The sequence below is a fragment of the Branchiostoma floridae genome, chromosome 1 (assembly GCF_000003815.2).
Source record: "Branchiostoma floridae strain S238N-H82 chromosome 1, Bfl_VNyyK, whole genome shotgun sequence".
NCBI lineage: Eukaryota > Metazoa > Chordata > Leptocardii > Amphioxiformes > Branchiostomatidae > Branchiostoma > Branchiostoma floridae.
The window spans coordinates 34,977,439-34,995,527 of record NC_049979.1 but is presented as its reverse complement, the minus strand read 5'-3'; the positions used below and the strand labels follow the sequence as shown (position 1 = coordinate 34,995,527).

At 38.4% G+C, this 18,089-nt stretch overlaps 1 protein-coding gene and 1 long non-coding RNA gene across 2 annotated transcripts; both read left to right on the top strand.

Moving 5' to 3' along the window:
- The first annotated feature begins 6,849 nt into the window (after positions 1–6,849).
- On the top strand, positions 6,850–10,346 carry LOC118427501. Its single transcript, XM_035837369.1, has 5 exons — positions 6,850–6,878; positions 7,209–7,358; positions 8,033–8,143; positions 9,620–9,726; positions 10,267–10,346. Exons 1-5 carry the CDS (start codon positions 6,850–6,852, stop codon positions 10,344–10,346), a joined length of 477 nt encoding a protein of 158 aa, XP_035693262.1.
- Positions 10,347–12,818: 2,472 nt separating this feature from the next.
- On the top strand, positions 12,819–14,380 carry LOC118406654. Its single transcript, XR_004830063.1, has 3 exons — positions 12,819–12,908; positions 13,087–13,277; positions 14,256–14,380. It is a non-coding gene; the product is annotated as an uncharacterized LOC118406654 (long non-coding RNA).
- Positions 14,381–18,089: the final 3,709 nt, after the last annotated feature.

Below are 18,089 nucleotides of genomic sequence, written 5' to 3'. Positions count from 1 at the left end.
CAGTTAGAAACAAACTTTTCGATGCATGTGTCAAACCTATTCTACTTTATGGCTCAGAAATCTGGGGCGCATTAAAAAGCCCTAAAACCTGTCCCATTGAATCTGTTCACCTCAAATTCTGCAAACAAGCACTAAATATCCCCAGACCAGCATCTAACCTTGCCACAAGAGCGGAATTAGGGAGGTACCCCATTCAACTGGAAGCCTCCCTGAACGCTATCAAACACTTTCTAAGAATCCGTCAAAACGTGCCAGCTGACAGTCTACAAGCCGACGCCCTATCTTGTCAATTACAACTAGATGCAAATGGAAACAAGTGCTGGGCGTCCGGCGTTCGTAAGATACTGGAGGAATGCGGTTTTGCCTACATATGGAGATCTCAGATATCTCTAGGAACAAACCTATTACCTATAACCAACGCCATCAGCCAACGATTAAAGGATATTTATATTCAAACATTTAAAGCTGAAATACACAATGACAACCGGGACAAATCTTTCGGTAACAAATTACGAACCTATAGATTATTCAAGACTATTTATAAAGAAGAAGAATATCTGATGGTGAAAAACATACAACACAGAGTGGCTGTCACTAAACTCCGGATTAGTTGCCACAAGTTACATATCGAAACTGGAAGGCACAACCGCACCCCTCTGCAGCATAGAGTCTGCCAATTTTGTGATTTGCAACAAGTAGAAGATGAACAGCATTTTATTTTACACTGTAAACTGTACCATAATGAACGGATTGTGCTTTATGAATATATAAGAAAAGAGTTCCCATATTTTGAACACCTTAATGCAACGGATAAATTTCTATTTTTGATGCGCCTAGACAAACCCTGTATATCAAACATTATCTGTTCCTATATCTACACCTGTACAAAGAAGCGAGAAGATGTCGACCATCCTGTTAGCTTAGTACCTTCAGCTAGTTAATTGTATCTTGTTGTTTTTGCATATGTTTGTTATGTCTGTTATCAGTCATGTCTGTTATCAGTGACCTGTACCTAGCCCGTCGAGGCATGAATGTACAATAAAGGTCTTTCATTCATTAAAACATGCCCACAAATGCAGAACAGAAAGTCAAAGGTTTTGGTGGGTTTTTATGTTCTGATTGAAATTACAACCGAAAACATCCATGGTTCGTTGGTTCGTCGACTAACATACCATGTGGAAACATGCAGCATATACAAAGACCATGTTCACCTTCCATTCTGGTTGGCGTAATATAAATATATGCCATGCAATTACTCAATATGCTTTGATTCTAAGTAAACTCATGTATCTAACAAAATACATGTATTATAATAGAAAAAAATGAAATGAAAAGTGTTTAAAAGCTCTTTAATCAAATATATTACTGATCAAATAATACGTACATAAATTATGTTAAAAACCAATCACCCGTGTTTTAACCATGCATAATACATATATAACATATTGGCTCCTCTTCTGCCCGTGTTTTTTTTTTTTTACTTCCTCTGCAATGTTTGCTTTTATTTCTAACACATACAAAAGCACACAGTATCTACAATCATCTGTAATCTACCTAAAAAAGACGAGCTTTAAAATCTACATTCTACAGCCGTTTTTATATTGTCCGGTCCGCACGAATGTATTTCCGTGCCCGCAACGTTGCCGTGACGTAGGCGAAACCATTCAATATATGTAACGTGAAAATCGCGAAATTGGTATCCCAGGTTCCGAGCTCAGTCGTAGATTTGTCTTCACTACTTAGATACAGGGGCCGCAAGTTCCTGTGAGGAATCTTGATAGAAGCAGCTCGATCCATAGATCGTTTAGTAGGTCAATTTAACGTAGCCCTTTATAGAATCCTTCTAAACGGTATGGTAGGACCTGTTCCACGATGGCCGAACGGTCTAATGATAGAGTTTTGCGTTGTCAGATTCCGCAGGCATGGGATCGAATCCCAGTTGCGACATAGTTTTTTTTCTTTGCTCGACAAATCCCATATAACGTCTTTTGATAGAAAGAGACCAAGTCAATACTTTGATGTTTTCTTTTCATGTGATTTTGTTTAACATCTAGTTTTTTTTTTCTAAAATATGCGGCCAGTTTTTTTTTTTTTCAAAAGGTTTCTTGTTTCATTTTATATACTAATTGAGTACACAACTCTTTCGCCTTGTGACCAAAGCATGGAAACCCAGGTTGGGGATTTCTTTATTTTTATTTTCAAACATCCGCAATGTTAAACTGACGTAGGTTAAAACAGAAGATAATATTACTTAAATTAAAACAAGTCTGTTTCTACGTTTTCTCAATCTTCAGGTTATCAAAATTGTCATATTTGACACAAAATGTACTTATCTTTACACACGAAAAAATTTTTCCACTACAAAGTCAGGCCTTGTACAAAATCAAATAACTTCATCTTTATCAACAACTTTACATCTTCCATACATTGCATCCCATCATGATGTACTCATCAACTGACCACCACTAAAAATCCTTTTAGAAGGCGAAAATGGCAGCTTTTTTCAGAAGCACTTGTTTTCCTCCGCGGACTCGAACCCGGGTCGAACCAGGATCCATGGTTTACGATCCCACTCATTCGAATTCCAACAGCGAGAAAATGCAGAACAAAAAGTCCAAAATGCGGGTTTTGATGTTGTGGTTGCAAGACAAAAGTATTTTTAATATATTAGATGGATCATTAAAAACGAAAAAAGGACAACTTGAAAAAAAAATTCTACATCTTCGGATTCGAACCCGGATCAATCCAGCAACAAAAGCGTACGACGTATATATATAGTTGCACTGACCATTCGGCAACTTGGCACACGAGAAGTTATAGGTGTTTTTAACTGGAATAGAGATGTACAATAATGTACAATTTTCTGAAGATAATGTTTTGGTGTGAAAAATTAGTGATATCGTTCGTTCCATGTTGGGCAACTTCTTCCTGGAGCGCATGCTTGGTCGAAGGCATGGCTGACGCCCAAGTTTTTCGCTGCCATTATGAACACTCGATGCCGAGTGTCATTTTGTGTCCTGTGCGTTGATAGGTTCACCTCTGACGTATCCCTGAGAAAGTCGGACTTTCGGCCAATCAAAATGCTGGAAACGTGGACTGCATGTTATAGTTTACATTAATTTTTTCTGAGTTTTGATTGGATCCGGTTGGAATATGCAAATGTCTGAGCAGATTTAATATGTTTTTCTTCTGGGAAACATAATAATCATATCTTGACATAACCATATCTGACCTACGGATATATTGTCTGGGGATGTGTTTAATGATGCCAAAGTGGTACTCATTTTTACACATTTGAAAAGCGAGGAAAGTAGTGTAAAATGTATTTTCCAATGACACAACATTTAGCCATGGACGATAACTTCTAACGTTAAATTCCTATCTTCAATGGTGATCCTACAATGGTGCCAGTCCAATCAATGCAGAAACTAAGAAATAGTGGTTAATACAGTGGCGCCACCTGGCGAATTTAGAAGTCCTGAGTGGATGTTTTAACGTGAATGTCTGACGATTTGATTGAAACGTTTGCCTTTTATCTTTAAATTTTTTTCACAATATTTTAACAATGGGTAAGATCTGCAGTGAGGATCTAGGAACCTAATGTATATGTTTCTGTTTCACCGGCTCCAATCGCCACACTTGTCTACGGTTATCAGTCAACACTGTAATTTGTAACCATTGAATTTAACCTTCTCGGTGAGAAAGAAAACTAAGGGAACCAAGGAAGTTCTGTGGATAATGTGGAGAATTGTTAAGAAAGACTAATTGCAGTTGAAGACTGCATCAGCAGAACACATTGATCTACTACTTACTCTCATATCTTATAGATAGTTCAATGGTTTGGCCTTATTCTGTGAACGCCTGTCCGTGAAAAGGTTCTGAACAGGGCAAATCGGTGCTAATCAAGGATGAGGAAAAAGACGAAAACAACAACGGCCTGACAGCGAACATGCAATGAAATAAATTCGTCGTAATTGGCACTCAGAATGTTTCTCCCTCCCCCCTACCCCCTCTCACAAGTATCCATGAATGTTCAGAGACTGCATATGAAAGAAAAATATCAAAAATGTTTTGACATCAACTGTGATGCTATATTTGCCCGTCAGAATACAATGCTTCAAAGCTCATATCATTGCAATGACACGTACCCAAAACAATACCGGCTACGCGGAGCTCACAGCCCTGCCTATACAAAACAACAACAAATGTAACGTCTATTATCATAATACCGGTACGTTTACGACGATTTCTGTAGCCATACTGATTTGACAAATTGTCAACGCATCATTTTCTCCAGTTACCTGTTGCTGTTATAGGTTACCCTTGCCACTTCTTCTGTGTAACTTGTCTGCCACTCTTGTCCTGCTAAAAGCGCAATATTGTAATTGGAACACGCCGCGGAATTACACGGCGAACGGGCGCGTGGTTGGGAGGGGGTAAAAATACCGGCCGGAAAAAAACACGGCACAATTAACTGTCGCTATGTACCTTTATTTTCAAGTATGTTTGGTTGTTGATTAGTGTTAATTATTTTGATGGATATTCGGGATCATTTCATTGACGCGTTCGCCAAATTGAAAGGAACTGTTTTTTTACCAGAAACAACACGTTGCAACCACACGGCCACTAACCCCGTCCTGGATATCATGCCGGTTCAATCAGGATGCAGGATGTTGTCTGTAAGATAATGATCACGGAAAAGCGAAGCGCTACGTCTGCCCTACCCAATGTTTGATATAAGCGACTGCCAGACTTCAGAATACTCTAGGCCGAACGCAACACGGCTTGGAAACCGACTCACCAAGAGAGACGTACTGCGTATTTGGGGTAAGAAGTCTAAATCAATTTGGAGTTAATCAAGGGAACCTCCACATTTCTCAAACAGTGAAGACCGGAGGGAAGCAGCATTGTACACAGTGAGTATTTTCCCGAATCATGATCCCGTCGGCTGATCTTTGTGTATATGTATTTTTACTTGTGTACAGGGTACCGGTGGGGAACAGTGACTGTAACTGCGTCTACTATAATAATTGGTGGGTACTGGGTAGGGTGGTAACCGGTGCAATGGCCTAGTGGTTAGAGTGTTCGCCTTGCATTCGGTAGGTCGTGAGTTCGATCCCCGGCCGAGTCATACCAAAGACTTGAAAAATGGTACATGCTGCTTTCACTGCTTAGCACTCAGCACTAATGAGAAAGAGTATGGGAGTTAAACACACATCACTACCAGCGGACTAGCCTCCTGTTGTAGTGGCTTGCACATGTGTGGCCCAAGGGCTACAGAAATGCAGATGGGCGCTACCCCTACGCATCTGTTACTGATGTACGGGCAACTTTAACTTAAGGGTGGTAACCGAAAGTGCATGGCTTAATAATTTTCAGAATTTGTTCACACAAAACTATAGTATACCCAACTATCATAGCATTCACAACTGCAGAGAGAACAAGAGGTGGCATCATTGGAGACATCATATTTCCATGAAATAGTCTGATCATAGAAATGGCTTCCATGTGTACATAATTTATGCTTGGTTATGTACACCTAGGGACCTTTCAATAACTTACACTGGTCACAGTGTTGATTGTCCAATCATTTACCACTCAGAAAAATTTGTTTATTTGTATATCGGACTTTACATATCAATGGAGGGCGAGATGTATTCTGGCACTTTTAAATTAATAATGCAAATTACGGACTTATTTGCATAACTGGTATCTGATAATGTTTAACTTGGCGCAAACTACATGTATTACAAGTGTTTGAGTCCTATAATGGAAAACATTACAAGTATAGATTTTCGTAATTACAAATACAAATTGAGTGCCAGTTTGCATGATTTGCAGTTAATGATGTACATCTCGGTCTAAGCTACCTACATACCAAATATTCAAATCTGTCGTACCCTTGTTCAGTTACACTCCTAAGAAGATTTTGACGAAAAAGCCCCTGTAGTTCTAGAGCAACCTGCTAGGGGGCCGAAGATACACCACGTATTCTTTACGTCACAAGCTATCTACCACAAAAGAAATAAAGACCATAGCACATGCAGTTCAAAAGATACAAAATCAAAGTTTCTGCTGCAGTACTAAGGTCACATACCAGGGGGCCCAAAATTGACCTTTGTCTTCCTAACACTTACCTACATACCAAATCTCATCGTAATCCATCTAGAGGTTCTTGAGTTATGCTGCCCATACAAATCTGGAATATTGAATGTTGAATTCATAGGTGTTCCCTATAAATGTATTCATGATGGACAAGCTTTTGCTTAATTTTTCTAATATAAAGAGAATCCTTAGTTTTTGTAAAGCTATTCCAAAAGCAGGCACTTGTCGCTGCATCATGTAAAAAACATCCTTACTATTAGACATCTGATACATGTTGGTTCTGGACAATATTTTGTCAATTGAGAAATGTATATGTTTATTGCAGAAATATCACAGTAATGATCGTTAAGATTGAGGAATTGGGATGAGTAGTATTTTTTCTTCACTTCTGCCGAATAATAAACTATTTGACCATAAAGAACATGCGATCTTGACGATTTTGCACCAAACCCTCAATACCCTCTGCTATGGCTTTATCCTAATCTAACCAATTATTTCAGTAAAAGTAGTAGATTACCTTTTCTGCAAAATGTCCTTGTTTCCTTATTTTGATGTTAACCATACACAGGAATATCGTCAACATGAGTCCAGATCAAATATCACGGCTTTTCCGAAGCGTTCTTCTATTTTTCGTTGGCTGGTAAGTGTCGTGCACCCTCCCCTTCTTGCAAATGTATTTTGTATGCTTAACTACAAAGCCTAAGTAAAATTAGTTTCGTGGTGTGATGGAGCGTTACAAACGAGATGTCTATTTTCCTGACTACTCAAATACGGTTGGTCAATAAGAATAGTGCCTTTTGTACTAATCAAATATGGATTTATCCCGATATGCTCTGCCAATTGTCTTACCTTGCTGACAATTTTAAACATTTACGTATTATTCAATTGTTCGTTAATTTTGCTTTAAGATATTCAAGAAAACTACATAACCAGGTGTTTTTCTGACTTATCACACACATTTGCACGTTATTTTCTGCGGACACTATATAGATCTAGTTCAAAACGATTTCTACTACACACAGTTACAATGACGGTATTCATTAATTATTCATTTATTCATCTACCATTCATTTTAACTTTGTTGCACACCGCCACACATACAGCCTTTGTGGCAACTATTTGTTCAAGTTCAACCTGACAGCCGACTCAGTAGCTAAAAGTGACCCGGGTGCTGTACAAGCTCCGTCGGGGTACGAAGTCAAAACCATCCTACGCTACCTGCGTCGGGAAGAGGTAGACATTCCGACAGAAGAGTAAGTAACTCCAGGGTTTTTGTTTAAATTTGCTATTGACGTCTTCATTATTAGGTACTTTGGAGCAATTCGGTTGAGAAGGCCTATGTGTGTCGTGGTGGTTGGGAAAAGGCCCGAAGGCATTCCGAAACTCGGTTGTAAGAAGGTCGGGAGTTAATCACATGTTGTCATGCTCCTTCACAGCGTCCTCCTGACGTAAGCAAACCCACGCCCGGGCCCCGTACTTGCAGTGGTGGTAACTGTAGAAATACTAGGTATAGACACGTAAGTGTGGCGAGCACACATAACTTACGATTTTGAGGCAATAGAGACAAATACATAACGAAACAGAATAACAGGTGTTATTTTGTTCAGTTTGCGGCACGATCTAAACCTATGGCTTCTTCGCGGCGTTGGCTAAGAGCGGGATATGTTGCCATGTAAAGTTACTGGCTGTGAAATGGTCGTCGCAAGAGATAAGCGTGGCCTACAGCTGGGTCGACTACGGGAAAATATATTTTTTTGGCTCCCGTAAGTCCCGTTATAGAATTTGGTTCTAGGGTGCCTGTTTCTTATATAGTTTGCCCACCAAATTTCTTCATTCATTCATTTACTTGAAAGAAATAAATCCAAGGCCATCAAAGTCAAATTGGTGCGTCCTAGAGTCTAAAATGTTTTGCTCCCAATACGTATAGAGAGACACCCTGTAATTGTGACGGGCAGAGACCATCACACTACTTGTCTCCATGGGAACTGGCAAATAAGCAGAAAGAAATGGCAGAAAGTTTGGAAAGATTTGAAAAACGGTGAGTGTCTTCTTGTAATATCTTATATTAGTCTGGGGGGGGGGGGATTAAATAATCCAATTATAAATGGAAAAAGGTATGTTGGATTTATTGTTCATAAGTATTATAGATTGTTGATGTGTTTCACTATTCCTGTCCTATCGATGAAGATCGTTTTACGCGATGAATATTTCAGATACTGCTTTAAAAAAGGGTGGTTTCTTATGAACGACAAGTGACCCATTTATTATAAATGTTGCTCATTTATGATAAAATCCTCATCATGTCATCTGCTTTACTTATTTCATCCTCTCTGGATAAATAAAAATAGTCTGTACGAAAGTCTTACCAAAGAAAGCTGTTGTACAATTTCTCATAACTTACGTAGATGTAGCATTTTCTCATAAATTATGTACATGAAACCCTTATTTGCATGACTTATGTCTGATAATGTCCAACTTAACATAGCCACGAAATGTCACAAGGGTAAAATTCACATCATTTAACATGATGCAAATTTGGTATCGAATTTCTCAATTCTTAAATAAGTGAGGCAACAATTTCTATGATCAGTCTTAAATAATGTGGCCAACATGTCAGATTCGAAAACTGCAAGTAGTACAGAATAGAGTGTTTAATGTGCTAAGAGCAAATGTCTGTAAGGATCAAACAATGGCTGCAGGGGTGAACAATAGATTTGGCTCATATTTTGCACAGTGATAGTACTTGGTCCACAACCCCTCAAAATAGCTTTCTTTTAGATCAAAACTCATTGTTGCCATGGTAACGGGCAAATCAAGTTTTCTGGCAATTTTCCCAAATTTTTGCATCTCAAAAACACGAAAATCAGCATATTTTACGGCACTGTCCCGGCGAAACCTTTAAATCTATCATCAAAACAAAACAAGATCTAAATAGACCAACATTTTGGCTTTGTTTGAAAATCATTGTGAAATTTCTAAAGAAGAACATTTTTTTTCTTGGGCAGCCTGAACACAATACGATGTTTCAAGCTTAAAAAAAATTAATTTTTGGCTTAACTTTGTAACGCTATAAGTGCCGCTCTGGTATTTTTTTTGGATTGAAATTTGTACCGTATATGAATCATTAGAATGTCAATCAAATGCATTGTTGCAAAATTTGGTTTCTTGTTTGATTGTCACGCGACTGTCCCTTAAAGTAGGCCACTTTTTGTGCTTGACGAAAATTGTGAACTTTAGTCATGTTCAAAGTACGCTACGTGACGAGGTAAAATATATTTCTAATTCAAGTTGTAATCAAATGTGGATCTATGTATTGCCTATCACATAAATGCTTGTAGACTTTCGGGTCATGACGTTCAGTCACATGGTTGTCACAATTTTAGCTATGTTCAACGTACGCTACATTATGAAGTGAACTATAATATTATTCTTATTCAACTTCTGATCAAATGTACATGTACAAATGTTCTTGATCTAGCTCCTAACATACATAAAATTCTACTCGTTCCCTTAGGCGTATTGACCTAAGGGATGTTCACAACCAAGTGGAAGGGTCTTCACCGATCAGCTACCCGGCTCACGGTGTCTACTGCAGGCCCTTGAAGACGGTCAGGTTAAAAGGTATGGAGCTTACATACAGCATTCTCATACCAATAAAGGTGGTAGGTGCTGACCACCATGTTGGTGTCCTTGATTTGCATTTCAATAGACCGTAACCCAACGTTTTTAATTGTATCGACAGGTCCCTATGTATTCTTCTTCTGTTCTCTTTAGTGAACTATACACACAGATGAGTTGTGATGCTAATCTAAGAATACTGTGATTTGGTTAAGCTTAGCATTTATAGGAACTCAATGTTTGATAAAATCTATTGAAAAAGCTACATTCATCACACAATGTATTTTTAGATTTGTCTGTGTTTTTTTGTGTATGTTAAGTCCCAACGTTTCAACGTTAGTTGTATGTGGCAGAAAAAAATTCCAAGAGCTATATGGGTCTTAGTGCGACAAATCTTAGAAATGGTATTTCAAGCAAATAAGTGGATCGCACAAAGATTCAACCATTATTTCTCATCCACAAGATGTAAGATATAAAAACAGCCAAAGATACAAAACAAACCAAACCAAAATTTGCTCTCCTCATCTTCTCTTATGTATACAGGAGTTCGCATAGATTGGTTCGATGCCAGTGTCGTCCAAGATCAAACACAGCTAACGGTAAGTTTCAAACTTTCACACTAAAATATGTTCTTGAGGCCTTCTGAAGAACGTCCTGAACATATGTATATCGGAAGTGTGACGATCTCGGCGATTACTGTTGCTACATATCCGTTCGTGGATCTCTCAAAATTCACACACTGTGCATGTTTCAGATGGACAGTAAAAAGTAACAGATAAAAAATGCGCATGATAACTAAAGCGATAACTTTCGTCTGTAGATGTGATACCGTATTCATATTCCACAGGCTGTTTATCTTGATCATCTCTATTCACCGTTCCCTTGAAATGTTATGATGAAGCTCAAATAAGTTTTAGAGTATGGGTTATATGTTGGCCAAGGCACATGCTATGCATATATGGTATGGTCTCGTACACAGGCATTTATTTGTAGCAAAGGTACAGTTGGTTAATTGCTTATCAAGGAAACAATGCTAGCATGTTAGGTCCTAGAAAATTACAGCAACTTACAACAATGAACATCTTTCGGAGGTTTGTCATCTATCTGTTGTTGACACATGGAGCTTGGAGGTTAAGAAAGTAAGTAGTGCAAAACTTTATAATCACTTTCCTCATCAACGAAGCAGGTAGATTATGGCCGCTATGTCTTTTGATTCGCATTTCAGTGGTTTGTATCTCAATAATTTTACTATACGATTTTATAAGATATATCTCTCTCACTCACTCACTCACTCACTCACTCACTCACTCACTCACTCACTCACTTTCCTGTCTGGAGCTATAAATAAGATACTATAGATAAGATATATCATATCAAATAAGATAAGTTTTCATGTACCGTATTATTCCTGTACTCTCTTCCTTGGGATATGCATATTCCTAGGGATTAGAATATCTGTAGATGTCCGAAAATGTTTGAAATTCATAGTGGTAGCTCAGTTCGCCTCAGCGTTGTTGTCCCTGTGACGTGACGTGAAAATGTTATTTCTTTACTGTTCTAGGTACGTCTAAGTGCAGAGAAGGGTGTTTTCGACCTCGCTAGCAGTGTGGACGATGTAGCTGCGGAGGGTGAAGGGACCGAGCAGTTGACCATCCGCACGACCAACCCAACTCTGTTGAACAGACAACTGCAGTACATCGTGTATCGTAGCACTCTATATGATGCGAACACATTCGACTTAGGTAACGTAACCCTATCGAGACAAGGCCTTTGACAAGTTTTGGAGCCTTTCTGTGTCCAGGGGTTGGCCCCCTATAATTTCAAAATGACTTGGGTTACGATCATCAAATCCGTATAGGATTATGTAATTGTAACGTTTTATCTTATCTATTGTAACGTTACGACGTATAATGACGGGTAATTTTTACCCAAATTCCGTCGACAAATCTTTTTAATAAAAGATGTTGACGAATCTGGGTAACCTGATTTTACCGTCGCTAATGAAATGACCCACCATCTTGGATGTTGTTCAATCACGTCATCTAAATAGCATAAATTACAAATATGTAATTAGGTAACGTAATAAGAGCACTAGAGCTGCAAGATTGGAGGGGGTGTGGTCATCATGACCTTGAGGTATGAATTTTATAGTAGTACTAACTAGGGCTGGGTATCGGTACAGCGTACCGGTACAAAACCGGTTTTTCTTATTGGACCGGTCCAGAAAAACCGGACCTGAAAAAATTCGGTGGACCGGATGTTGGACCGATTAGAAAATTAACATATTATTTTATCAGACATTCACACCTTTTGGCGCTTGCAGGTGGAAGAAAATAACAAGAGTGAAGTAGAGTAGAGTTTATAGTAATTTCTACCAAGTTTTACAGCCAATCGTACAGGTGCAGTTAGCGTTGTAGGATTTTAAAACGCCAGTGTAGGTCTAATATAGTCTCCAAGCAGACCCATCGGTGCCTTAGAGATAATATATTAAAGCTGGCAAAGGAATATAGCCGGCCAAAGGGAGATAGCCGGCTAAGGGAGTCAAACGGGCACCTTGGTGCCGTACTAAGTCCCTGGCCAGCTTTGATACTATCTCTAAGGCACCGTTGGGTCTGCTTGGAGACTAGGTCTAATACTCCACCAAACAGATTTTTTTTGTTGTGAAATGGACCATTGGTATGAGTCATACTGAATCAGGTCCAGGTTCAGGTCCGGACCTGGACCTGATCCTTTGGACCTGAACCGGACCTGGACCTGAATTTTCTGTACCGGTACCCAGCCCTAGTACTAACTACGTTAGCTAAGAATAAACAAGACAACATTTTTGGCAACACCGAAAGAACGGAGCCATTGATCATGTTGGATTTCGTACCAACACATTCCCTGTCGAGGAATGGCACGTTATAAAGAATGGGAGAACAATCGGCCACTTTAAACTCGTTGTTATCAGTGTTCATTTATGTTGCAGCTCAGGATTTTGTCTTAGTCAACTGGCGCTTGGATAGGTCACAGGTACTGTACGCTCGTGCCAATATAGTAGATAGACTCCAGAGTTAAAAAGGCGATTTTAGTAATGTTAGACTTCGTCTCCTTTGTAGTGCGGCTTCAATATGCTGGTCTCACTGCAACTATACCAGTACACATCCAGCAGGTACAGTTGCCCTGGCTATATGATCAAAAAGGAGGTAAGCATATGCATATATATAATTCTTATATTTTTTTCTTTTTCGGCGTTTGTGTTTTTATGCAACAGTCACTAAATGCAGTGTGTGTTCTGATCGACTCTTTAAAATGTATTAACGGTAAAAAATATAAATGTTCCAGGAAAACTTTGTATTCTATTGTTTTTTCTTACAATTTCAGGAACGTTCCAAGACAGAGTGACTGTGGTGGTAAAGACCTTCTACCGGTACAGCAATCTCAAGCGGCTCATCGCCTCTTTTCAAGAGCACTACCCAGGGACGAGAATGGTCATCGCAGACGACACCCCCGGCGAGCTCTTCACCAGTGTTCAAGCACCTAACGTCGATCATTTCCGGATGCCAGAAAAGACGGTGCGTCATTTCCGTAAAATTCGACAAAAAGCCACTGTATAGGGATTACTGGTTTACAGGTCAGGTTAATGCGCCTAAGACGAAATTAAAATCAACGTGACCAGTACAAGGCAAAGGCAAAGGACTGATAAAACTTGCTCCTATGACCATTATGCATCAGGACGACGCATGCGCACTCACAACTGTGCTTATACATAATTTCACACAAATATTCCTTGGGTCAAAAGCTACCTTTTTGCTCAAAAATCGAGGTCACTGCATGTTTAGAACATGAGATGAAAATGTACCCAAATTTCCATTGTTGTGCCATGGAAGTCCACTAGGATCTAGGAGGCCAATTTTGTTGACACCTGCTCACATACCGAATTTCATAACAATCTGTCGGTAGCTTCTTCACTACCAAAAATGCCTTTTCTTGTTAATCTTGTTTTGCTTCCTCAGTGAAAATTTTTCTTCCAGCACGAAGATTATTCTGTCCCAAAGAAATCTTTAAAAAATGTTTGCATGTTCAGGTTATGGAGACTATTTGAGATTTGTTTTCTTGTATTTCCAAAAATGCCTTTTCTTCTGTATCTTGTTTTGCTTCCTCATAGAAAATTTATTTTCCAGGAAAAAAAATTCTTGCATTTCTTAAGAGTTAAATTTGGTTAAGAAAAAACAAGAACTTTTAGATTTTTTTTCTTGCATTATAAGAAAAAAGAAGATCTTTCTTAAATCTCTAGAAAAGTTTGTGTGGTATCTCGTTTTGCTTGAATTTCTTTTTCTACATTTTCTTCCTGCAAGAATATTTTTCTTCATATAAGAATTGTCCATGAGGTAAGCAAAATAAGACAAAAAAATCATTTTTGGTAGTGTTCCTGCTAAACCACAAACATTACAACACTCAAGCACTGTTTCAACGAAACCCTACCGATAAATTTACCATCTTGCCAAAGGTAATGAACCAACTGTGAAGCATATTTTCTATTCGAATTCCAGGGTTACTTCGCCGGTAGAAATTTGGGGCTATCACAGGTGTCAACGGAATACTTTCTGTATACCGACGATGACCACTACATCAGGAATGACACAAGACTGGACATGTTTGTATCACTGTTGGACAAGACAAATTTTCATCTGGTGAATCAACTTATGTTTTATGACGTGGAAATTTGATGTCTAAAAACCTACATTTGAGTCTCTCATATAGCTTTGTCTACTTGCTCTCTTTGTATATTGTTAAATGGAACATAATAGTTGTAACAGTTAATTTTTTCTATTTTCTGTTACGTTGACATTGTTGTAGTATTGATAGAAAAATATGATTTGTTTTAATGCTTTTCTGCTAAAATGCAAGATCTAACACATCTTTCCAATTTTACGTAAAGGTGAGCGCAACGTTCGAGAAGGAGCCCCGGCAGATGTTTTCCAGCACGCTTCATGTTACCGGGGACGAGGACCACATCTGCCTACTGCAGCAATATGAACCCAACCACTTTCATGAGATCCCGGGTTTCCCTGGTAATAATTATTTTCTGAATTTTTAAAAGTAAGCCAAAAAGCAAGCACTGACGTAAATTTCTATTCCCTTCAATATTACAACACTATTAGATGATTTGGTCGACGTGGATTTGTTAATTCAAGTTTAGACATGGCAAAAGAAAAACATGACTCATAGAATGAGTAACGTCAAAAACATTTCAAATGGCACTCAAAAGTTGAGCATATTTGATTAATTCAGTACTGCCATTAGCATACAACTTAGAGCAATCAAATAATGACATATCGATTCATGTTTTGTACATTTTCAGTGCAAATTTTAATACTTGTATGTCTATATCGACGTTCTGTTTGCATAAAGACATTTGTTGTACCTTATATTCGTACTCTAACGTAAAAGTTATGATATTCCTCAGGTTGTTATGCCAACGAAATCTGCATGAATTTCTTCATGGCGTCAACAAATGAGATGAAGTCCATCGGATTCGACCCAGATCCAGCATTAGCTAGAATTGGACACGCAGGTATGTTTGAGAATGTCAATATACTGTAAATGCAGAAATGTTCGCGGTGGATGAATGTTCGCGGTTTTCGCGGTGACCAAATTTTTGTCTGTTTTTTTACAGAACTATTCTTCTCGGCACTTGGAAGGCTCCGGACTGCCGCTTGTCGCAACGTCATCGGGCACAACCGCACAGGACCTGAAAGCAGGCTCTATTCGAGGTTTAGATTTCCCGGAGAAGAAACGAAATCTTTAAAGAACAAATATAGCCTGTTTAAGCATAACTTGGCCTGTACACAGATAGACTGGGGTACAACTAAGAAGACTACAACTAAGGCTAAGGCGAAGAAGTAACCACTGGCATTTCTTCTTGGGAAAACACTTCATAGTTGTAACGATCGAAAAACTATAGCCAGCAACTTAGAAATATTTCAATGATTCTCAAATTCTCCGATAAAAAACTTTTCAACATTTAATATTTCTCGCCGACAGCAACAGTGCTGACCATTTCCTTTCCTAGAGTTGTAAAAGTCAGAATTGTAGAAGTAGATCCGATAGATTTGTCGAAATTTGAAGAGTCTCTCGAGAGCTCAATGTAGATATTTCTATAGGTCACGCTTGTTTAGTTTGGTTATGTCACACCGATAGGAGCTCAGGATCCTTTATCACTATAAACATCGCCCAATAGGAGCTCAGGATTCCCTATTACCATGGAAACATTAATTATATGGAAACAACTTATTACCACCTCAAGCACAATGTAAAAGTTCTCAGTTGAAAATCATAATTTCATGTTTACATAATAAATCAACACAACTACATGTAGGAAGTTGAATATTCTCCTGTGGCCAAAATTTTCCTGAAGTGTTGGCCAAGTTCTAAGGGAGTCAAGCCAATGAAATATAGTTTAGTCAGGATATACAAAAAGCCGGCCACTTGGAAGACACTACTAGGGCCACGGCAATTTTATTTGTTGCTTATAGGATTTCCCGACACATTTTTTTCCGATTTGGGAAAAAAATTTAGTCCCAATAAAAATAATATAGGTTTAAAAGCTGTTGCAGACCTATATAAAAAAAAACACTCCAGGGGCACATACTGCTGATAAACCAACCAGAGAGCTTCTTTTTAGTCACATGAAAACAACCAATAAGCTTCTTGCATTTCTTCAACACACATAAGTTTAGTATAAAAACAATTCCCTGTATTCAGAACAGTGGTACCAAATCAAAGAAATTCATTGGATAAGTCATGCGATGAAAAGCTGAAAACGTGACTACTAACCTTGTTTTTTGTTATATAAGCCTCATATGTTCACCCGACTTTTTGCAAATTTTTTTATTATTTTTTTTTCGACCAACCGCTCCAATATTTTTCTGAAAAAATCCGAGAAGCAACAAATTAAATTGGTGTGGCCTAACATTAAATTATAACTGCTATAAAGATGGTCATCAATCAATAAAGCTCAATTGTTTGCCACATTTTTCCTTTTCTTTGATACATATTTCATTCTGACTTATCTCTTTGTTTATGTTATTCTGTTTCAGGCATGCCTAGCTATAGGCGATGAGTGCGGTCAACCCTGTATAAAGAAAACAGAGATAAATAAATAAACTTCACAATGGTGTGGAGTGGGGGGTGGGGGCAGTCAATGGCAAGCACACTTGTCGACATCATGAATGGTGCTGAAAATGTCAGACCGGCAAAGGGTGAGCAATTCAAAATATCATCCAAAAGTCTTCCTCAAATGGTATGGAGCTTTTAATTTTTGTTACACATCTAATACAGCTCAATAACAATATTCGGATACACTACAAGAAAAGAGTCATTCTACACTTTTGTTTTATTTCCACCAACAAGTTGTGGTACTTTGGTTTGGTAACACATATCTACACCTTACTACAAAGACCTGACTGGTACCATTTTACCATTATATGAGTTAATAACATCCATTGGTGACTGGCAAAGTTTGAAGTACAGCATGAAATGCTGCAGACTAACATTGATGCCAGAAAGAATGTCATTCAATTTTGCCGTATGAATTTGATTTATCTTTTGTTACCTTGCTGCTTTGAAAATAAGCCAAAATTGCTGAAGGTGTCACCCGGTTCTCAAGATGAAAAAAAAATAAACTAGAGTTGAAATATTGGTATCACCAATATAAACAAGTTTGCGTTTAGTGTAAGTTATGTGGGTATAAATGTAACGAGAAACCAGGCAGGATTTTAGGTGGAGCTATTTCCCTCTTAAAGCTTGTATATCTACAATTTGTCGCGGTTAATGTAAGGTTTTCTGTGGAAAACAAATCATCCATGCGATTCGGTAAACAATTGCTTGATTGAATGATGTGACGATATGACAATTGCGGAATCCTTTTGTTTTCTCCCCAACAAGACTAAAGATTAACACCATTCTGTTTTCCGCGCAGGACTGTACATTTCTATCTTATTTTTTGCACACAGTGAAGACTGAACTTAATTGTAACATGTTCACTCTGGTGTCAGGTGCACACCAGAATGTACATGAACGGCCTTCTGTGGATAACAGGAGGATGTACATTTGTAGACATCTGAGGATACCAAAAGGACATGTGCAGACATCCGTGAATAACAGGGTCAGTGGGCTGGGAAGAGGGTAATTCCCACATATACCTTTCAAGTACAGGAAATTGTGTCTGACAGGTAACAATAGAGTCACCAGTGTCCACTGAAGAAAATCATTCTAAAAACACAAGACCCCAACAAAGGCCAAGCTTTGCAGCTTGGTTTATGGGGGTTATAAAAGTTTTTATGGGGGGAAGATGACAAAAACACATAGATGCTTACAAATAA